We start from the raw sequence: 23,271 nt of genomic DNA on the forward strand, positions 1-23,271 counted from the left end.
GGCCTGGCCGACAAACCCGGTCAATGTCGCATTAGATCCAAGCATGCCATTCCTTGCAGGCAGTTGCTGATCTTGTGAGAACAGTCACCGAGCTCTGAAAACAGGCATTTGCAGGAAAAGAACTTGTCTGAGCTTGAATGACACTGAGCGGTGATGGGCGCCTTGCTGGACCCACCATGCGAGGTTTGTGCTTTTCCTGGAATCTAATCACTCTGTGATGCGTGAGATTCCAATCTTGGGTGCAGTTGGCTGAGAGGGGCTCGGGGGTAGTGGCAGGGATGTGTGATGGCTGGGACAGTAATCATCCACCTGCACATCACATTCAGTCTCTCCTCTGGGTGGAATCAATCCCCTTTGCAAATATCCCTGCTGCTTCTTGTCACAGTAGGAGTCTGTTCAGAATGAAAGCTCCCAAGACTCAGGAGAGACACCCAGTGCACGCCCCACCCTGCTGCCTCTCACAGTGGAGTGGCACGTGAGTCCTGAGGTCAGCTGACAGTGGGCATCGATGTCCCCATTCCCTGTGTGCTGAGCCTGGCGTGGAGTGGGACCCGGGCTTGTTATACAGGTGTGAAAACTCCGCCAAGTCGAGGATTTTCAGCATCAGCTTCCTAATCTGAGAAGTGGAGATTGCAACGTCTCCCTCACAGCGTCGTGAAGCCTTCACCTTTGTCTCTCGTTAGCGTTATTTAACTGCAGGCTTGGATTAGCTGTGACAGCATCACAGCGTGTCCCTGAAAGTTGAAGTGAAGAAATGTTTCACAGTGACACATTGTGTTCACAAAAGCAAAGAACAGCAGGGACATAATACTGAGATGTCTACATTCCAGCACCTTCTAATGCACTCACTACTACTGCCTGATAATGCTGTACTAAGTGAGCGTGGGGAGAGAAACTTGAGTCAGTGTTTCAAAGCTGCCTGCAGGAGTTGCAGTTCAAGGGGAATGAAGTCCTTAAGGGAGGAGGTAAAATCCCATGTGCTGTGGCAGGCCGGAGCAACGTGCGCTGTCTGTGTGGCTCACTTGGGTCATCCTCCGCCTGCGGCGCCGGCATCCCATATAGGCACTGATTCTGTCCCGGTTGCTTCTCTTCCAGTCCAGCTCTCTGCTGTGGCCCGGGAGTGCAGTGGAGGATGGCCCAGGTGCTTGGGCCCCTGCACCCACATGGGAGACCTCAGCAGCCATTTGTGGGGTGAACCAACGGGAGGAAGATCTTTCTCTCTGTCTCTCTCTCTCACTACCTAACTCTATCTGTCAAATAAAAAAAAAAGAATTCAGAGAAAGGATAAATCCCTTTTTGGTTTGACAGAAAACAGAGAGGGTTTGGGGAAGGCTTCAGAAGATTGCTGACACTCTGACCTCAGAATCAGCCCTGAAGGCTTCCTGGTCTGGCTGAAAAGCCCATGAGAGCATTTCAGGCATGGAAAGCCAAGACACTGTGGCAAAGTATGTCCTACATGAAGGACCTCGGTGGGTAAGACCCCAGTGGAGAGAGCGAGAAGGAGGTACTTTTCTCTGAAATGAGGAAAGAACTTCCACTTTGCTTATGGCCTTGTCTAAATACGGAAGGACATCATGGATTCAAAAGGTTTCCGTAGCCCAGACAGCTCATGTCAAGAGCCTCAGGTGATCACTGACATCATACATAAAAGTGTTAATTGTTAAATTAACAACAGGAGTCACTGTGCACGAACTTCCCATACAGGACCTCTGTCCTCAAAGAGTTGTGTTATGAGAGTTAACAGTAAAACTTGTTCTCAAAGATTTACTTCATTTTATGTATTAAGTGGAGGATATTCTTATGTCTCTAAGTTACAGTTATGTCTAAGTGCTCACAAAATAATGTATCATTCTTGGGTTCTTTAAAGCTAATTAACTTTCTCAAAAAATGCTTAAAAAAGTGAAATTAACTTCAAGATGCAGTAACTTTGAACAGCCCTTGTCTTGACTGTTGAGGAAGTTTTTTTTTCATACAATTTGTTGAACTCTTTAGCTAGTGTAGAGTTAATTTTCTGTGTATAAAGTTAGTTGAAAATAGATCTTAGTAGAAATAAGCCTGGGAATGGGAGAGGGAAGGGGAGGGGTGAGAGTGAGTGGGAGGGCAGGTACGGTGGGAAGAATCACTGTGTTCCTAAAGTTGTATTTCTGAAATGCATGAAGTTTGTGTTCCTTAAATAAATGGTTTATTTGGGGGAAAACAAGAAGAATGCTGTCATGGGTTCAAGAAGTTAGATGATGGTGAGGATTTATGAAGGCTGTGCTGGAGGGAGTTGGTCTCAAACGGATGGGAACTGGGAAGGCAAATGTGTGAGGATGGCGGTGCAAGCTGTCAGGAAGAAAACTCGTATTTTTGTGCAAAAAGATTCCTTAAAACTCAGCCAGGGAAGTAGCGACAAACTTGCTGAGTATCTGAACGCTGACCAAGCAGTGGTGCTGCGCTCAGCTGGCCGGGGAGTGGCGTGGACCACGCCCTGACCACAGCTGTCTCTCAGCCAGGCACAGCTCCGAGGAGAAGGGGAGAAGGGCGCCGGCCTGGTTTCATGCTCCTGTTGCTTTCTTGAATTCTCGATAACTCTGCATGAGAGGCCCCGCATGCCCAGGTGGCTGCACAGACCGGAGCGACTTGGGTGTGGCTGCAGGGAGAGCTTTACCCCAGATGCTGGGAGAGTTGTCCCTTAGCAAGTCCTCCGGGAAGCATCACCACGGGGAAGCGCACACAGGCCCAGGACCCTCGCCTGGCCGTGGGGTCTGCTCAGGTGGGCGGGAAGCATCGTCCCAGTGCGTCGTGTTCAGGACTTCTGCTAAAGGCATACAGTACTGCTGCTCTTGCCGCGTGTGAGTGTGTGTGTGTGTGTGTGTGTGTGTGTGTGTGGATTTGCTTCACTAGAGTGATCATTGTACTCTCTTTGTCTCTGTCTCTCTCTATATATCTCATAACATCATTCTCTATAATATCTTCTGTATATTTTAAATATGCACACAATAAAATTTATCCTAGAAAACCGTATTCTCGTGAGAGCTCCCTGCCTGCTAACCAGTGTCCATTCTGCATCCCATGAGCTGAGGAGAGATTTTGACCCTGCAGTCGCGTTCAGACTTGCTTTTTGCATGGCTTCCACCCCATTGACGATGATTCCTCTGTTGGAGGTGGGCACAATGAATTGGAAGGTTCTGGAAGCAATGCCCCATTATCGCTCATGGAGAACTTTCCTGCACGTGCAGGAGTCTGGAAGACGTCCACTGCGATCCCCACAGGTGACTGCAAGGGCTCAGGGGAGGAGGTGAGTGCAGATGTGGTGTAAGCAGTGAGAGCCAGGGCTGGAGGTGACGTGGTCTCAGGATTCAGCATTACCCGAGGTGGAGCTGGTGCGCAGGAACAGGTGCTGAAGGGAGAACCCATCGAGGTGAAGAGGCTGTGCCCATGGCTGCAGTGACACCACAGCATCTAGAAAATGATGGAAACTCAGCGGGCAGCCGGTGGCACCGTTCGAGGGGACTGAGCCCAAATCTGAAAGAACCTGGGGCATAAAATGCCATCATCTTTTCCAGCATGGTGTGCTACAGGGACAGAGCTGATGAGGCAAACCCCATGGATGTCTTACGTTGGGAGACTGCCATGCCCCTACCATTCCTAGCCATCCTCAAGGTGGGACCCTGCACCAGCAGAGGTTAGGCATTGCTCAAGGCTTAGGTGATCATTAGCATTTTTAAGGCAATAAAGTGTGTTTTAAAACACAGGTGTAATTTTTCATCAACACATGACAGTACAGGGGTAAAGTGTGTCATGTCAACACACATACAGAGTGCGTAATGACCAGATAAGGGTAACTTGGTATCCAGCACCTCAAACTTGCAGAATGTCTTCAATTTGGGAACACTCAAAATTCTCTGTCCTACTTGTTTTGAAAAATGAATTAACTGTTGTCAACCGTAATTGACCTACTGGGCTGAGGACTGTTAGAATTCCCTGTGCTCCTGTGCCCATGACGGTGTGTACGTAATGCAATCCTGTACTTCACAGACTACAGCGTTGCACAGACACAGCTGTTACACGGGCCAGGAAGCCAGGAGGTCTGTGAGTCTGTTGTGGTGTTTACTTATCCCAGTGGTCTGGAACCAGACCTGCAGCACCTCTGAGTTAAGCCTGGACTTCCCACATAGAGGGAACAGTGTGTGATGCTTTCATTGATGAGTTTACAGAAGACTTTCACAGCAGTCATGGAGACATACCAGTCCTAGGTGCTGTGGTTATTTCTCGTAGAAAAGATACCAGCTTTAGACCAACAGCACACAGGGGCTATCACTGAGCTCTTGTAGATTTTCCCTGAAAAGTAGGTTGCGTTAAGCACCATAGCATCCCTTTTATCATAAAAAGAGGATGCTGTCAAGTGCAGGTTTGTTTCATCTGTAATGAACGAGAATTAACTATGTCCACTCACTCATCCACCATCATATGCATACGGTATCAACTCCTCTCTCTGAAAGGCGACTCCACTGAAGGTGGTATCATCCCCTCATGATGTCCACAAAGCAGAGAGGTAGCGGAAGCCACAGGCTGACACACCTTTGTAAAGAGCAGATGGTAAATGGTCCAGGCTTTGTCGCACTCTCAGCTCTGCAGGTGTGGACACTGCTGCGGCCAGTGTGTGCCAGAATGAGCCTGACATATTCCAATAAACTGTGTTTAGAGGCCCTGAAATTGGAATCGTACATGATTTTCTTTTTTTAAAAAAAGATTTATTTATTTGAAAGTCAGAGCTGCAGAGAGTGAGGGAGAGACAGGGAAGGAGATCTTCCACCTGCTGGTTCACACCCCAGATGTCCGCAAAAGCCAAGGCTGGGCCAGGCTGAAGCCAGGAGCCAGGAGCTTCATCTGGGTCTCCCATCTGGGTGGCAGGGCCCAAGTTCTTAGACCATCTTCTGCTGCTTTTCCCAGGTCTGTAGCAGGGAGCTAGACTGGGAGTGGAGCAGCCAGGACATGAACTGGTGCCCACATGGGATGCCTATATCATAGGCTACAGTTTAACCCGTTATGCCACAATGCTGGCCCCTTCCATAAATTTCTTACCTCACAGGCCAGCCCAAAACAGGCAGCCAGCCGGATTTGGTAGTATTTTGCTAGCCACTAGTGCAGGTGATATAAAGATAAATCAGATGTGATATACATACATGCATACATAAATATATAAAGATAATTATGTATAATTAACGCAAAAACAAGCAAATAAATCAGTGTTGTCTTTGTCCTTAAGGAGCTATATTCTTTTTAATTTTTTTAACCTAGACACCTTTTATTTAAGGTATATAAACTTCATGTATTTGATAACGTCCACATTCAGCCTAAACAGCGGTTTGTCTAGTGCTCTACTGCACAGCCCAGGGAAGTTGTCCTGGTCCTTAGAAGCCTCCTGACAGCTGCAGGTGTGGACCTTTCTAACACGTGGAGATACAAGTTTCACTCTGATGCTTTTGTCTCCAGCTCATGGAAAACACCTGTTTGCCTCCCTTTCTCTCCATTCACTTTGAGCTGACAATTCCCTGTTGGTGCCAAAGGAATTCAGTGGATATGTGTGTTTACTGATTATTTTCCAATAATTTTTAAAAAATATTTTGTTTATTTATTTGAGAGCTAGAGTTACAGACAGTGAGAGGGAGAGACAGAGAAAGCAAGGTCTTCTGTCCATTGGTTCACTCCCCAAATGGCCACAATGGCTTGAGCTGCACACATCCAAAGCCAGGAGCCAGGAGCTTCATCTGAGTCTCCCACATAGGTCCGGGGGCTGAAGGACTTGGGCCATCTTCCACTACTTTTCCAGGTCATAGCAGAGAGCTGGATTGAAATAGGGGCAGCTGGGAGGAGAACCGGTGCCCAGATGGTTGCTGGCACCACAGGTAGAGGATTAACCTACTGTGCCATGGCACCAGCCCCACCCAATAATTTGTTGTTGTTGTTTTTCTTGTGCCTATGTCTGAATGAGTCCCAGGCCCTCAGACTGTTCCTAGAGAAAGGAAGTTTTGGGACTTCAGAGGATGTGTGGGACCTCAGGTGGGGAGAAGAGACCCGGCTGTGGGTGGCTGCGATGTTCGTCATGCTCACTGGCTGGGGAACATTCTAGAGGACGGTACAGCATGTCTTTTATTATTTTGACAGGGAGAGTTAGAGAGAAAGAGAGAAAGGTCTTCCTTCCGTTGGTTCAACCCCTAAATGGCTGCTATGGCCAGTGCTGCACTGATCCGAAGCCAGGAGGAGGTGCTCCTCCTGGTCTCCCATGCAGGTGCAGGGCCCAAACACCTGGGCCACCCTCCACTGCCTTCCCGGGACACAGCAGAGAGCTGGACTTGAAGAGGAGCAACCAGGACAGAATCTGGTGCCTCAACTGGGACTAGAACCTGGGGTGCCAGCGCAGCAGGTGGAGGATTAGCCTAGAGAGAGACGGCGCCAGCCGAGGTACAGCACATCTTATAGAATTATAAGAGACGTACCCTGGTGAGGCCATTACAGATACCATACATAATGCTCAGATAATCAAGTTATCTGAACAAATGATAGTCACCAAGTGGGAGACATGGTCTTTTCATTTAGATTTGTTTGATCCCCAGTATTAATATTATTTATACACTGAAAAGAAGCTATGGGATTCTCCAGCTGCTTCAGAAAGAACTACGTTATAAGACATACGGGGGAGTTCTCAGAGTGTGAGAGAGAGGGTGAGGATAGTGCAAGCCGACCCTCCTCACGTGAAGTCCACAGAGCCCGGGCCGCACCTGTCCTCATGCTGCCTTGCATTCACTGTGGGGCTAGAAGCACTGGAATATTTTCCATGGTGAGGAAAATCTGTTTCACACCGTTTTTCCTAATTTCTGAGGTTCATTGTTTTGGTCTGAGATCCAAGTTAATTGGAGTCTGGGGACTCTGCTCCCCGGGGCTGTTCCCTGTGAAGGTCTCAGCCCCAGACCTGATGACAAATTACAGCTCTGCCGGGCAGAGCTCAGCTGAAATACACACCAGCCTCCCCTCTTCCGAGTGTTTAGAACCGTGGACATGGCGGGCATTTGCAGAAATGCGTGATCCTCCATCTGCATGGGGCCAGCTGCACTCACTCCCCTTCACAGAGGGGACTCATGCTGCACCATGAGAAGCCGTGTGTGACTGTGGAAGGTCCTGTGTCAGCACGGAATCCCACGGGGGAGGGGCTGGACACAAGCAGTGCACAAGGCCAATGCCAGACAGGAAGGAACACATCCTACTGCTTGCCTGGTAACACTCGTTCTATAGAGAATTCACGCGGCCGATGCTGATTCTCGCACATGTCAGACTTCGGCGACTGTGTCTGTCACAGGAGGAAGCGCCTGTGTTAGGCTCAGCCTGCTCAGGGTCCGCGTCGAGGGGAAGTCTGCCTGGAATCGGTATTCTGTTTGGGGTCTGTGTGGAAGATCCAGATGCAAGGTTTGCAGACATATGATCCCATTCTGTCAGCTCTCTCCTCCCTCTGCGCTTTCCTGGGCTGTGCAGAAGCTCCTTGGCTTTATGCACTCCCATTTGTCTACTTTTGTCTTTATTGCTGGGACTTTGGGAGTCTGATCCAAAAAGCCACTGCCTGTGCCGATGTCTTGGAGTCCTTGCCCTGTGTTTTCCTCCAGTGGTTTTAAGGTTTCTCGTCTTATGTTTAAAATACTGATCCATTTTGAGCTGCTTTTTGTCGAGGGTTTAAGGCAGGGGTTGTGGTGTGATCTGTACTCTTGTCTGACCAAACCCAGTAGAACACGGGGCACCATCATGTGCCCAAATGCAGTTGCAGGTAGGACAACACAGTGAACTTATCCTGTGGCTTGTGGTGGTTTGCTTCCTGAGCTATGGCCGTTTGCTGACTTTGTCGATGCCTGTGCTGTCTGTGCCCTCACAGCCCAACCTCGAGCACCCTAAGAAGAGGGGCCCAGAGCCGGGAAAGTCGTCCGGACCTGGGAGACTGCATTGAGGCCACAGGCTAACGCACACAGCATCACACTCTTCCCTCCCACGGCTCAGTCTTCTTGTGTACAAAGCAAGTAACAGAAACATGTTCAGAGCTGACCCCAAAAAGGCTTAGTCAGCTGAAATCATGCAATGGGGAAATAGGCTTTATGGTATGAAGTGATGCAGAGTTCTTTGCTGTGATGTTTGCATTTCTACTCAAAGAACACTGTCAGGGTGTGGTTTCAGTCCCCACAGATTTTCCTTCCTAAAAGGTATCCCCGGCTTGGTTCAGCTGGTTGGCTGCTAGTTAATATGCATTTACAAGATACAAAGTAAAAGTCTGATGATTGTTAAGTTAAAGCGGGAGTGAGCTAGACACATTTGAATGTTCCTTTGCTCCAGTTTTTAGTGTTTAAGATCAGTTGGCTGTGTCTAAACTTGACAGTTGCATTCTCTGAGTTGTAAGCCCACAGCCTTATGACAGACAGGTGGTGTCTGGAGCGCGGGCAGATTAGAGAACGGGACAGTTAAAGGTGCTGACGCCCACTGTCAAGGGGCACCGCAGGGGCTGGTGCTGGGCAGCGCTGCACACTGGCCTCTGTTCTGCTTAGGCCCTGTCCCAGGTCACTGCTGCCCTCATGAGCGCTCAGCAAGTGTGCTATGATAGTGAGTGGACCACGCAGGCTGCCCACACACTTATCGCTGGCACTCCCTGAACTGATGTGAGTGTGGTGAGAAGTGAATTTGTGCTCATGGTCACTGGCCGGCAAGGTCAGCCAGTCCTGCCACATTTTATAGTTCACCAGAGCGACGGCTCAAGTCAAAGCAGTGGTTTTTCTTCTTAACTGATCTTTTGTCCAAAAGCCACACAGTACTGTGAATACAGACGGCCAGGGGAGAACAGCCAGTGTAAGCCCGAGCAGGGCGTGGCTTTACATTAGGGGTCTCTGGCTGCAGCAACAGACTGGACTTCAGGGAGTTTTGACTGTGCTGAGCAGAGCCCCTCTGGTCGGGAGGCCGAGCATCTGGAAACTAATGCCTGGCAGCACTGTCTCTCCCGGCTGGGGTGGGGCGGCCACTGTTCGGTGAGCCGACTTGCCAGGGAAAGGCCTGGCGCTCGCCAGAAGATCATTGCATGCAGGTGCCTGTGCAAGTGCGGGGGCTGCGCTCCTGGAGCTGCTCACCCTGCAGAGAGCAGAGGTGCAGCGGCACGAGCAGCGGGGCCGGGAGCGCGGAGACCACTGAGCAGAGCTCGAGGTCTGTGTCTAAGCACAGGACAGACGTTTCATCAGTCACTGTGGGTGCAGGATTCTCTATTGAATACAAGAGCTTTCCTTGGTCAGTAAAACAGAAACCTGATGGTTGGCAGTTCTGTGCGTCTAGCAATTTCTCTCACCCTATGTATAGCATAAGGACAATTACCCACCAAGAGGCAAGCAAACAGTAGGATATTTCATTAGAATGAAACCAAGTAATTGATTTATAATTTATAAAGGCAAATTGAAAGAACTGATTAGAATTTCCTTCATTTTTGCTCTGATGCACAAAAGTTGTTAACTAGGTCCCATGGCTAAGATGAGCAGTGTACAGCAGTTTAAGCCTGTATTTCTAGAAATGGGTGTTAGTATTTACAGGATTCTCCAACTTAGAAAGAAAGAAGAAAATCGGAAGAACTCAGCTCAGCAGAGGCCGGTTAGTGCTGGCGTGGATCGTGTGTCCAGTCTTCTGTATTTACCAAGTCAGGCGATTGTTCAAGAGACACGGGAAAGTGCTCTCCCTGAGATGGGGGCAAAGGCTACGTGAGAACCCGGAGCTGGGGGTAAGGTTCTAGAACTTCTGGCCCCCAGACTGACACAAGGTCTGTCACGTGTGGCAGTGACTCCAGTGGTCTCCCTCGTGGCCGTGCAGCGGCATGGTGGGTGGGAACGCCTCTTCGGCCACGGACTTCCTCCTGGCCGGGCTCTTCCCTGGGTCCCGGCACTCCCTGCTCCTCAACACCTCCGTGGTCCTCATCTATGTCCTGGCCTTCCTGGGAAACACCCTTCTGATCGTCCTGATCCTGGGGGACGCCCGGCTGCACACGCCCATGTACGTCCTGCTCAGCCAGCTCTCCCTCATCGACCTGACACTGACCTCCACCATCGTCCCCAAGATGGCCACCAACTTCTTCACAGGGGAGAGGGGCATCTCCTGGGTTGGCTGCGGGACACAGAGCTTCTTCTTCCTGTTGCTGGGGATGTCTGAGTGCCTCATCCTGACCCTCATGGCGTACGACCGCTACGTGGCTGTGTGCAACCCGCTGCGCTACCCCGCCATCATGAGCCCCAGGTTCTGCCTGCACATGGTTTCTGGGTGTTGGGTTGGAGGCTCAGCCAGCTCCTTGGTTCACACAGTTTACCCTCTGCACTTCCCCATCTGCGGGTCCCGGGAGATCCAGCACTTCTTCTGCGAGGTGCCCGTCCTCATCAAGCTGTCTTGTGAGGACACATCCGTGTATCAGTCGGTGGTGGTGGTAACCAGTGTGGTGCTGCTGGTCGTCCCCTTTGGTCTCATCACAGCCTCCTACACACTCATTTTCCTCGCCGTGCTCCGCATGAGCTCCGTCAAGGGGAGGCGGAAGGTCCTGGCCACCTGCTCCTCCCACCTCACGGTGGTGAGTCTTTTCTTCGGTCCGAACATCTTCATTTACATGAGCTTCACCTCTTCCCACAGCCCAGAGCAAGACCAGGCACTGTCTGTGTTCAGCAATGTGCTCACCCCCATGCTGAACCCCCTCATCTACAGCCTGAGGAACAAGGAGGTGCTGGCTGCACTCCGGAAGCTGGCGGGGAGGTGCGGGGCTTCCTAGGGAGCAGAGACAGTGACAGGCTGTGGGGGTGAGCAGAGCAGCGGCCGGGCTGGGGGGAAGCCGGTTGCATTCATGGCTTTAGGAGACCATGATGAGAGTTCTTTCTGAATGAAGTTTTGGCTGTGAGTCCCAGACCTCTGTGGGAGGCTGCTTTGCTTTTATTGTAAATATCCCTGGAGCCTTATCAAGTCAGGGACATGTTAAAATTCTTTTATGTTTTCATTAAATCAGCTCTGAAATCTCTAAAGCTCCTACAAATACATTAGGAACCCATGCTGGGGTCACAAAATGGGTTCACCTTTGCCAAACGTGCGTGTTATTTGGCAGAGAAAATCATTGGAATTCCAAAGCTCAATCTCCACCCTGATGGCATCTCCTGTTGCAAGATGCTCATGAAAGTGGCTTATTGAGCCCCCAGGTGTGGGGTGCACCTATCGGGGTACACGTTCGAGGTGTGAGCGCGTACTCTTCAGGGCAGCGTCATGTGAGTATGCCTTTGTCTCACACGATGAGCTGTCATGATCTCCACAGCTAAACATGCACATTCCACGCTCCAGCTTCCCTGCCTTGCAGGGGAAGGGTCGGACTCTGGGTCAGTGCACTGCACACCCCGGGGCCACTGTGTCCATGGACGGCCACGTGGGCTTCTCTCCCTGTTCACTCTCTTCCTGTGAGGCCCCTCCCTGACACCTCAGAGGGTCTCTTCCCAGACTTGCACCCCTCCCTGAGCAATCTGTCCACACGTAGCTGCACAGTTCTGTGTGTGAACCTTCCCTGTGGCAGCTGCCACCAGCGCGTGGGAAGTGTGGCTGTTGGAGCAATCTGGGAGCACCTCAGATAGAGACGTGCCGCCTGGACACGCTCGCTGCCGCCCTGCTGGCTGCTCACTCTGCCAATCCTAGCACTGCTTCCATCGGTGGGTTCTGGTCCTGAGTGTTGTGTAGGGACAGAGAACAAAGTTGGAACTGGGACTCTAGACTGGACAACAGCCTTAGTCTCCACCTCTGATGTCGGCCTTGGGGGTTGCTTATGCTAAGCGCAACCTGCCTGTGCATCTGTTTGCTCCTAAGATTGCAGTTGACCGTCTGCACGCTCCCCACGTGCTGGTCCCGCCAAGCTCCTGGTTCACGTGCATGTAGTCATCGCTGCCACCAGCCTCTGCAGCTTCGGGATACCAGCTTTGTGTCTAGCTCAGTGTGCCAGTGCCGCAGGCAGAGGATTAGCCTATTGAGCCACGGCGCCAGCCAACACTTTTATTTTTAACTCTTCAAGGGCAAATTTAATGAAGTGCTGGCTCAGAAGGTCCATGTGTTATCTTGAAAATTATGGTAGTGACGCAGCGGCCCCTGGAGGGCAGGCACCCAGCTGAGCAGACCAGGACACTGCTGTTGGGTGACCGTACTGAGTCCTGCGGCTGCTGGCCACTCCTGGCCTTGCTGATTGGTTCCTGCTTCTCACCAGGCCCCGCCCACCATGGGCCCATGTGGGCTTAGGCCTAACTTCCCTCTGATGATTGGTTCATGGCCAAACCAATCACAGTCAGGCTCAGCTGCTTGCCTGATAGGTTCTCATAGACGACCTCATTAGCATATACCTTGACCAATCAGGCAAACTTGCTCCTTTAGAAACACATACATATGAGAGCCAGGCGGTGCTGCCCAGCCCCTCTCTTGGGGCCGCAGGTGGTTGCCTGGTGCTTTCTCTTTTCTTTCAGTCAACTTCCTTACTCGGCTCCCCTTCCTGCCTGTGGCCTCGTTCCTTGTGGTCAGGAGACAAAGAACAGGACAGAGAAGAGAAGCTACAGCACAGAACACTGCAACGCAACTCAACCCATGCAAGCAGAGAGGAAGCTGTGAGACAGACGGCTGTCACACTCGAGAGAGGGAGCTGTGACAGACGGCTGTCACACAGGAGATAGGAGCTGTGACAGATGGCTGTCACACAGGAGATAGGGAGCTGTGACAGACGGCTGTCACACAGGAGATAGAGAGCTATGACAGATGGCTGTCACACAGGAGAGAGGGCGCTGTGACAGATGGCTGTCACACAGGAGATAGGGCGCTGCGACAGATGGCTGTCACACAGGAGAGAGGGAGCTGTGACAGACGGCTGTCAAACAGGAGAGAGGGCGCTGTGACAGATGGCTGTCACACACGAGAAGGGCGCTGAGACAGATGGCTGTCACACAGGAGAGAGGGAGCTGTGCGACAGACGGCAGGGCAGGCAGAAGGTCTTGGCCACCTGCTCCTCCCACCTCACGGTGGTGAGTCAGAAGGGCGTTTCCCAGGAAGGCCAGGACCTGCCATTGATGTTACCATTGGCCCTGGCCATTGTGTTCATCTAGAGTGAGCCAGTAGATGGAAGACCTCTATCCCTGTCTCTCCCTCTCTCTCTGTAATTCTTTCAAGTAAGTATTTTTAAAAATTTTAAAAAATGGAATGTGGTGAAAGCATGTGCCCCATCTCCTGGGGAGGAGACATAGACTCCTCCTGCCTCTGATAGGGACCCCAGGGCCCTGGGAAGGAAAGGAAGACCCCCGCCTGACTTAGCCATGCAGGAACTCTGAGGGACGGAGGGTGGGACACAGGTTCAACGTCACCTCCAGATGTGGTTCCATCTGCTGAACGGAGCCGCCTGCCACAGACCTGTTTGAACACACTCCCCACGTCCACATGTAGCATGGGCTCTGTGATTGGTTCCTGGTCAAGCCAATCATACTCAGGCTCTGCTGACTCCCTGGTTGGTTTATATATAATAACTCATTATCATGGAACTTGACCAATCAGGTGAACTTGAACCTTTAGAATTGTGTAAAAATCCTAGCCAGGCAGTTTTGATTTTTAAGATTTATTGATTTTAAAGTCAGAGTTACAGGGGGGCAGGGAGAGGGGGAGAGGGGGAGACGGAGAGAGGGAGAGAGGGAGAGAGGGAGAGAGAGAGAGAGAGAGGGAGAGAACTTCCTTTAGCTGGTTTACTCCTCAGATGGCTGCAATGGCGGGGGCTGAGCCAGGCTGAAGCCAGAGCCAGGAGCTTCTTCTGGGTCTCCCATGTGGTGGCAGGGGTCAAGGCCCCCAGGCCATCTTCTGCTGCTCTCCCCAGGCTCATTGGCAGGGAGCCGGACTAGAAGTGGAGCAGCAGGGACTCAAACCAGCTCCCAGGTGGGATGCCAGTGCTGTAGGTGGCACTTGGGGAGCAGCCCTGTGGCTACCAGGGAGGGGGCTTTCTCTGCCTCCTTCTGTAAACCTTCTCTTTACTCACTCCCTCCTTGTGCCAGTGCCTCACTCGTCCCAGACAAGGATCCGGCAGACAGCAGGAGCTGTGGCACCAAAGACTGCCGCACTCCTCGGGGAACCTGGCAGAGAAGAAAAGTTGTAGCCCAGGAGACCCCGGTGCTCGGGGAGCCAATGGGAGAGAAGCTGTGGCCCGGTGGAAGAGGAGAGGCAGTGGTCCACAGAGCGGTAACATCAGAACCCTAACAGCACAAGCTGCGACACGGACGCAGTGTCATTTCCGAGGGATTCGGTAAAAGGAAGCAGCCGGCACCCCTCGTGGGGAAGAGACCCAGACCTGAGTGGTTGGAGCGGCAGACTGCAGCCACTGCTCCCGCACGCCTCCCGCACGCCAACCCCAGAACTCCTGCGACAACAGGACCCGACACGTAGTGTCCATTTGGCCAAGTGTCTGTTGACTGAGACTTGTATGTCCAAAGTGACCCTCTAGGTTCTGGGGCTGGGGAAATTAACACACAGAGTTCTGCTTTCACGAAATCTAGACTATCCAGTCTTCCCCAGAAACGAGGGAAACTACTCCCACCAGCGCCGTGGCAAGAGAGCACCCGTGCCCAGCCCCTCAGCACTGGGCTCCGTTTCTCTCCTTCCACTGAGGATGGGCCAGGTTGGGGCGTGCTAACAGCCCATCGGGGCGTGAGCCTCCAAGGCTCATCTCTTCTCAGGAGACTTGTCCTTGGCAGGGGATCCGTGGCTCTGTTCCTCATCTTCCCCGTGCACGACCCTCAGCGACGGAGCCGCACATCCAGCTTCCTCACCACGGCGGCAGGGCTCAGGAGGGCTTCCCAACAGCAGTCAGTGCTGGAGAAACCGTGGGGACTCGGGGGGCCCAGGGGACCCTGCTACGACACCCCACCGTCCTGCCGGGATCTCTGTCCCTCACACCAGCCTTCCCTCGCCTGGCTCCCACGTGTGGTCATCTCAGCACCTGTCACTTCCATGGGGTCGTGCCCGTTATTGGGACTGTATCTACGTGTGGTGCCAGGGTCCATTCCTGGCCAGGTGCAACCCAGGTTGGGGAGAGGCTGCCGCTCCCTGGGGGGTGCAGTTTCCGGGAGCATGTGCTTGCAGTTGCTGGGCTCAATGCCTGGGTGGGATGACCAGGCACGGACCACACCGATGTGGACAGGGGCTGGCCTCGGGCAGCCTCTGGGGAGCACACAGAAAACTGCACCCCAAAAATGAAGGAGAGCAAAGCCCACCCCCCCCAAGCACAGCTTACGCGCACTGTGGTCATGCCACATGTCCGATGAGTGTCTGACCTGCCTATTTACTTAAATGATGTCGAAGTTACAGCATTAACTTGCTTTTTCTGTTTGCCTAATACTTACATATCTCAGTAAATTTACTAATTTCTGGCCTTGAAGCCCTTTTTGGTGTTTGAATTCTTAAATTGACTGATAACATTATTTTGTACAACATGATGTTTTGAAGTATATGGGTGCTTTGAAAAATTCATGGAAAAATGGAATTAGAAATGTGTTTATGGTAAAAATGTTTGAAATTCATACATGCGTCCCAGCCCTGCTAACCTCCATTCTGCTACCTACTTGGGCTGTTCATAGGAATCCACGGTTTTGGGTCCCCTAGGTGAGTGAGGCCTTGCAGAATTTGTCTCTCTGAGCCTGGCTCATCTCACTCACGCTCACCCAAGCGTCTTGTCTTAAGTGACAGGATCTAGTGCCTTCCTACCCACTGTGTGTCCTCATGCAGGGATTTCCTTAGCCATCCATCTGGGAGGGACAGTTGGGTTGGCTCCATGCCTTGGCTCTTGTGAGACGGGAGAGTGAGTGTGCTTCAGTATATCGGTTTCTGCTCCCCGCGAGCCCCTGCGTGTGGGGCTGCTGACCGTGGGCAGCGCCGCCTCAGCTGTCCTGAGGAGCCTCAGTACCGCCAGCAGTGGCTGGGTGTGGAGTCCCAACAACGATGGGCAAGCGTTCTTTCTATTATTAATCCTTCCAAGAATAAACGTTCACCTGTCAGGTCATTTGATTTTTCAGTTTATAAGTTGTGATTGTATTATTTATGCAGTTTGTGTACATTACAGAAAGATTAAATCCAGCTAGTTAGCTTACCCATCACTTCATCTCATTTCCTCTTCTTTTGGGGGTGAAGCTTGCAGTCTGTACCTGCAGCAGTTTTGGGAGCAGGACGTGTGCTCATTAGCTGTGCTCACCACTGTGCGGTAGGTCACTGGGCCTGCCCCTCCTGTCTGAGATGCAGTGCCCTCACCCTCGCCCTCTCCCCTTGCCCTTGAACCCCAGGCTCTCATAACCACCATCCTGTTTTCTGCCTTTGTGAGTTTGCCGTGAGTACCTGTGACGTAAGCATTGTGAAATGCATGAGCAAGCCAGCACCCACAGCGCTGTCATTCAGGATAAAAGTATCAGCAGAGGGGAAAAAACAAAAGTGACCTAACACACCAAAGACATGTGCCTGGGTTGCCCGAGCAGTGTCAGCAAGTGACTGCGTCCTCAGGAGTCAGACCGGCCGGCCGTGGTTAAGAGGCAGGCATGGCGGGCTGTGGGGTTGATGACTTACACAGCCATCACCAAGCGGTCACAGGACTGTAGGAGATAAGAGCGCTGTGGGTCTCAAAGCCCTCCTCAATGCCTCTAAGACGTCTCTGTTTCTCAGGCTGTAAACGAAGGGGTTCAGCGTGGGGGTGACGACTGCAAAGAACACAGACACGGCCTGGTCCTGGGCGGGCTGTGTGTGGAACCGGGGGTCATGTAGGTGACGACAGTGGGACCGTAGAAGAGGCTCACCACCACCAGGTGGGAGGAGCAGGTGGCCAGCGCTTTCCGCCTCCCCTCACAGGAACTCATGCGCAGGACAGTGAGGAAGATGACGGCGTAGGAGGAGAAGATGACGCCAAAGGGAACCAGCAGCAGCACAATGCCCACCCCAAGTATCGTCAACCTGTACGTCAAGGTGTCCCCACAGGAGAGCCTCAGAATGGCCATGACCTCACAGAAGAAGTGGTCGATCTGCAGACGGCCGCATTTGGGCAAACGCATGGTATACACAGTCTGCACTAGGGAATTGAGGCTGCCCCCCACCCAGCACCCCACGGCCATCGACAGGCAGGTCTTCCCGTTCATGAGGACAGGGTACTGCAGAGGGCGACAGATGGCCACGTAACGGTCGCAGGCCATGCAAGTCAGGAGCAGGCACTCTGCTCCCCCCAGCGCGAGGCAGAAAAACAGCTGCGTCCCACAGCCCGTGCTGGAGATGGTCTTGGTCCCCAGGAAGAAGGCGGAGGCCGTCCTGGGGACGGTGGTGGATGTGAAGAGCAGGTCCAGCAGGGCCAGCTGGCTGAGGAGGAAGTACATGGGCTTGTGGAGGTGGGTGTCCAGCGTGATGAGGACGGTCAGGGTGGCGTTCACGGCCAGGGCTAGGACGTAGCTCAGGACGGTGAGGCACATGAGGATGCCCGGGTGTGGCACGCCCGGGAAGAGTCCCAGGAGCACAAACTCCGAGCCTGTCGTCTCATTCCCTCCGCTCATGGGTCCAAGTCCACGGCCTCACTTGGAAAGGGACGGGTCACAAAGACCGCGAGTTCTAGGAACAGGCACCGCCCTGCTCCGTGTAAGCTGCAAGCCTCTGCCTCAAACCCGCGCTCAGGCTCCTCTGACGTGCCCTCGCGGAGCTGATGCACCGGAGCCCGTCCTGCGTTCACCTGTGTACGGAGGAGCAGAGGGGCGCCCCGTGAGCGGCCGCTCGTCCCTCCGTGACTCCCTGCGTCCCGCAGCTGAGGGGCCTCGGGGGCGCGCACACAGCTCTCCCAGCCTCGTTCTCCCCGTGCTCTGTAGCGGCCTCCTCTAGTGTCTCACCCGAGCCACCTCTCTTACGTCCGGGACACACCGGGTCTGGCCTGCCCCGGCTCCTCCTGAAGGCAGCTGTCTGCAGAAAACCGCCCACGAGGTGCTGGGTGTGTCCAGGCAGCTTGCCAGGAGCCTGGCCAGCCAGGCCGGGCTCGGTGTGGAGAGGGCAGAAGGCAGACCGCTGGCAAGGAAAGCCCTCACGGTAGAAAGAACGCTCCCCCACCGCCAGCTAAGTTCTGCCTAAGCCGCTTCCCTCCGGGTGCGAGGTGCTTCCTTGGGCAGTAGGGCCCAAAGGTGCGTCTGTGCATGTGGGCGCGCGCTTTTACCTTAAATCTGGACCTGAGGAGTCCCTTTGCTTGTCATTGTCAAGGCTCCTCTGACCTCAGTCTGCCCCAGCAAGGCGCCCAGACTCACCCCTCCCTGCTCCCTACAAACCCCTCCCTGCTCCCTACTCACCCCTCCCTGCTCCCTACTCACCCCTCCCTGCTCCCTACTCACCCCTCCCTGCTCCCCCACTCACCTCTCCCTGTTCCCCCACTCACCTCTCCCTGTTCCCCTACTCACCCGTCCCTGCTCCCCACTCACCCCTCCCCTGCACCCCCACTCATCTCTCCCCTGCACTCCCACTCACCCTTCCCTGCTTCCCCGACTCCAGGCTTTTGTGCCCACCTGAGGTGCCTGACGGCTCTTCTGTAAGATGCCCAGTCGCCCCAATGACTTTACCAGACAGGGCCCTGGCCAACGCTCCCCACATCTGCCTGGCTCACACGTGTGAGCAGCCACACCGGTGCTGCAGGAACTGGGCTCACATTTACGCACCCCAACGGAAGCGGTGCTCTGAGCCTGGCATCCGAGGTGTGGAGGAGGAGGGGTGAGGCAGGACAATCAGAACACGGAGGGCAGCAGGGCTGGCATCCCAGAGCCTTGAGTGGGATGCCGTTCCTCCTTTGCCTTTCATTCTTACACCCATTCTGTTCTCAAGATCACAACGTGTTTCTCATTCATTGTAGTAATCAGGGTTGGGGAGAGGTGAGTGGGGAGCAGGGAGGGGTGAGGGAGGGAGCAGGGAGAGGTGGGGGGGTCAGGGGAGGGGTGCATTAGAAACATTCAGCCCTGTGCATAAACAAGCACCTCAGTTCTACCCCTCCCCACCAGGAAACCGGGGGAAGCTTTCTGGAACTGGATCGCAGTAAGGACTGCACGGCGCCGTGAGTGTGTGCTGTGCCAGGAGAGGAATGCTTAGACCCTCAGCATGTATTCCATGTCATGTGGTTGACCACAGTAAACAGAATGCTTAGTCCAGCACCTGAGACAGCATTGCTCTCAGTTTGCTAGTATTTGCATGTATGATTGCATGTGTGCATTTACACATATGTATTTGCATGCATGTTATTTGCAGGTGTGTATTTGCTATTATTTGCATGTGTGCATAAATGAATAACAAAATATGAACACTTAAAATGGACAGCTCTGACCTGCTGCTTCAGAGGCAATTGACAAAAAGACCGCACCAGACCATTTTCAGGGGGCGGGCAAGAGTGTGCACGCAGAGTTCTATGGATCCACAGCTCAGCACGGCCTCGGCGTCGCAGCTGGCCACGTGCAGACACGGAGCACTCCGTTCTAACCTGTCACAAGCACACGCTGGGGACACCAGTGCAGAGCTGTGAGGTTGCTTACCTGGCTGGCCTTCACCTTGTCAGGGAGGGGCTGTGAGGACACGGAGCGGGGGTCAGCAGGGTCCCTGCCGCGTTAAATACCTTCAGTGCTCTGGCCTCGGCCGAGGTCTGTGCACCTGCCCTCACTCTGCAGTGGCCTAACTGTTGTCGCCGGGCTCAGCAGCTTCGGCAGCGCCTCTGCCCTCTGGCCACGGGGCCTGCGGGGGCTTTATGCAGCCTCGCTGGTAGAGCCGACAGGGACTGCCAACAGGGACAATCTGTGCAGCTCTCAAGTCAGCGGCTCGGGCTTGAGCACAAACCACTATGGGATCCCTGAGGGACAATGACCTGCGGGACTCCAATTAAACATGGTAGCCTAAGGATATTTTTAGTAAGAGTTCTAGACGAACAAACAAGGCAATGCACACACCGTTCTGTCAACAGTACCAGGCGTTTGATGAGCTCGGCCTGTCGGCGTCGCCTCCTCTGGAAACACCACCTGCTTTACCCTGTCCTGTGAGCCCGCTGCCCTCACCAGGGCCGGCCCCACCGATGGTTCTCACACTGACCCTGCACCTCACAGGGACCCAGAAACCAAACGCCACTCCTGCTGGGTGTCTCCTTCTTTGGAACCTTGGATCTTGAAGCACTGGGCACCCGAGATCCTACTCTTAATTGTGGCTTCCCGCCTTGCCACGAGCAGTGCCCGGGCGTGCCGCCCCGTCAGGCAACGCGCAGTCTCCCCCCTGGGTTCCTGCTGGCTCAGCGTGGCCTCCTGTGCAGCTTCACGGCTTCCTCTCAGACCCGCAGCCAGCGCACCTGCCGACTACCTTTTCTGATACTAACACTCCACAGTGTATGTGCTTAATTTCACTTATTTGGAAAGCAGAGAGAAGCTATGATGTCTTCCATCTGCAGCCTCGCTTCCCAAGCACCCACAATAGCCAGGGCTGGCCAGGCTGAAGCTAAGAGCCAGGGACTCATCCGGGTTTCCTGCATGGGTGGCAGGGACCCACGTAGGTGAGCGGTCACCTGCTGCCCCCAGGGTGCACAGAAGCGGAGGGGGAGCTCCTGGCCCCCAGGCTAGGGGTGCAGGCGTCCCAGGCAGCGGCCTCTTTGCCCGTCTGATGTTCATGCCGCATTTGTACTTCATTCCGGTTAACTTTCACATTTGTGTAAGCTTTTTTCCAATCCATTCACATTTTCTGTGTTTTGTGCTATCTTTGGGATTCAGCATAGAATTTAGCTAATTTCTCAGTTAAGTCTTTCTCAATAACTGGTTGAACATATATATATATATATATATATAGCTATGATTACATTTGTAATCCTTCTGTTTTATATCACTAATTTCATATTTTATTTAGTATTTTTATAACTTCTATATAATCTGGATACATTAATCCTGTGTCATTGGATGCGCTGATGAGGAAAATGTGATGTACACGCGTGATGTGGAATAATTAAGCTGATGATACAGCGTCAGCACTCTTTTACGATGAGGTGGTGATTTGTTGAAGCCCCACCGTCCGCGACCCGTGAGTGCCGCCACCCTGCCCACAGCAGGCCTGGCTCACTCTCGTCTCCCTGAAGGCTTGAGCCTTTTGGTCATCAGCTCTCCATCCCCTCTGGTCACCATTGTCCACTCCCTGGGTGGAAACCTCTCAGCTTTCCTGTGTAAGTGAGACTGTGGGTCTGTCCCGTGCTGGGCTTTTTAGAGTTAACGTGATGCCCGCAGCTTCCTCGTGTTGGCACGAATGCCAGGACGTCCTTATTTGTAAGGCTGAAGAGTACAGCAGTGCGTGTGCGTGTGTGCGTGTGTGCATGTGTGTGTGCATGCGTGTGTGTGTGTGTGTGCATGCGTGTGTGTGTTTATTCTTTGTCTGTTAATGGGCCCCGAGACTGACTCCTCACCCGGCTGCTGAGAACAGTGCTGCAGACCGTGGGAGCGCAGGTGTCTCCTCAGCGGCCCGACCCACGTCCCCGTGAACGCATGGGCACTGGGGGCGTGGCTGCATCCTGTGCTGGTTCTGCTCCGGCTTTCCGAGGAGCTCCGTGCCATTCCCCGCAGCGGCTGCACTCTGTACACTCCCCGGCGATGTGAAGCGTCTCTTCAGCTGTGAGCACCCAGCCTTTTCATCGCAGCCTCCTGGGGACACAGGATGAAGGCCAGGGCCGCTCAGCTGCTTCCTGGACACCTGCTCTGCCCCTCCTGGCTCCTGAGTGGGTGTCGGGGCTGCCTCACGGCTTCCAGGGCAGCAGCAGGGTGCGGGTGGGGCCACCCAGCTGTTTCCTGCAGCCCCTGCAGGTGGAGCCCCTCAGGGTGGGTCACCCAGGGGCCTCCCATGGCCCTAGTCAGGTGGGTGGGGCCATGGGCTGGTTCACAGGGCTGGGTCAGCAGAGCTGCACCTCTAGTCAGTCGTCCTGTTGACCTCCGATGACTGTTGCTGATGCTTGTATGTTGATTCTGTATCCTGCAACTTTACTGCCCTTACCGGCTCCAACTGGGAAACCCTTTTTGATGGAGTCTTTAGAAAGCTCTGCGTATAGCTTCATTTTTGCCTGTTAACAGAGACAGCGTCACTTCTTGCTCGTCCATGTGGATGCCTTACACTTGCTTCTGTTGCCTGACTGCTCTGGCTAGGACGCTGTGTTGACCACAGCAGGTGAGAACCAGGCCTGTGGCTTGTTCCTGATCTGCAGAGGAAGAGCTTCCTGGTCGTCACACGGAGTAGGAGGCTGGCTGAGCTGGCCGCTGCGCCCTCTATCGTGGTGAGTACCTCCCTCTGTACTTAGTTTGATGACAGGTTTTTTAATCATAAAAGAATCCGGAAATGTGTGAAGTGCATTCTCTGCAACTGCTGATACTGTCATGTTTTTATTTTTCTGTTAGTGGAAGGGATCACACTTCCTGACTTACCTATGTTGAACTCTCCTTAAATTACAAGGACAAATCCCACTTGTCATGGTGAAGCGTCTTTGCTAGTGTCCTGTTGAGGATATTTGCATATACGGTCATCATGATTAATGATCCGCAATTTTCTTTTCTTGTGATGTCCTTGAATGGCTTAGGTATCAGGTGGTTCTGGCTTTATGACATGAGTGTGGAAGCGTCCCCTGCTCTGCCATGCCTTTCAGAAGAGTTCACAAAAGCATGGCATTAACTCTTTAAAAACTTACCCTGAAGCCAGCCAGCCTGGGAATGTCTTTGGAGGGTTTTAGTGATTTAATCCTGTTACTCGTTATTGGTCTGTTCCGATGTTCTGTTCATGCACAGTCTTGGCAGAGAGGTGTCTAAGAATTTCCACCTCTTCCAGATTCCCCCGTCTGACAGCGCACACCTTTGCACAGTGCCTTCAAGGCTGCTCTGTGTCTTTCTGTTGCATCCATTGTGATAGCTCCCCGCGTTGCTGAGTCTGCACTTCTCTCTCTGTGTCCTCTGACTGACTGCAGTGTTGTCGGTATTTTTACCCTCTTTGCATTGTTGATCAGTTCTGTTGTTTTATTGTTTCTGCTCTGACTTCATAAATTTCTTTCTTCTACTTACTCTTGCTAAGCGCAAGCTGCCTGTGCATCTGTTTGCTCCTAAGATTGCAGTTGGCCGTCTGCACACTCCCCACGTGCTGGTCCCTCCAAGCTCCTGGTTCATGTGCATGTAGTCATCGCTGCCGCCAGCCTCTGCGGCTTCAGGACACTCT

General features: G+C 53.1%; 1 protein-coding gene and 1 long non-coding RNA gene across 5 annotated transcripts in view; both read left to right on the forward strand.

Annotated features, from left to right (window-relative positions):
• Window positions 1–23,271, forward strand: part of LOC149125945 (uncharacterized) — a 69,428-nt gene that overhangs the window by 33,633 nt on the left and 12,524 nt on the right. For 2 of the 4 annotated variants that reach the window (XR_016235004.1, XR_016235006.1), the window contains one exon: window positions 14,076–16,088. The exons of 1 other annotated variant lie outside the window; for it this stretch is intronic. This is a non-coding gene — a long non-coding RNA (uncharacterized LOC149125945). Of the gene's footprint in view, window positions 1–14,075; window positions 16,089–22,145; window positions 22,300–23,271 lie in introns of those variants that run through there. One more of the 4 variants, XR_016235007.1, reaches the window with a different exon arrangement.
• On the forward strand, window positions 9,866–10,801 carry LOC100347882 (olfactory receptor 2L3-like). The gene has a single exon (XM_051828557.3). It carries the CDS (start codon window positions 9,866–9,868, stop codon window positions 10,799–10,801), a length of 936 nt encoding a protein of 311 aa, XP_051684517.3.

This window comes from Oryctolagus cuniculus, chromosome 6, assembly GCF_051225735.1.
Source record: "Oryctolagus cuniculus isolate XC-2025 breed Fujian yellow rabbit chromosome 6, ASM5122573v1, whole genome shotgun sequence".
Classification (NCBI taxonomy): domain Eukaryota; kingdom Metazoa; phylum Chordata; class Mammalia; order Lagomorpha; family Leporidae; genus Oryctolagus; species Oryctolagus cuniculus.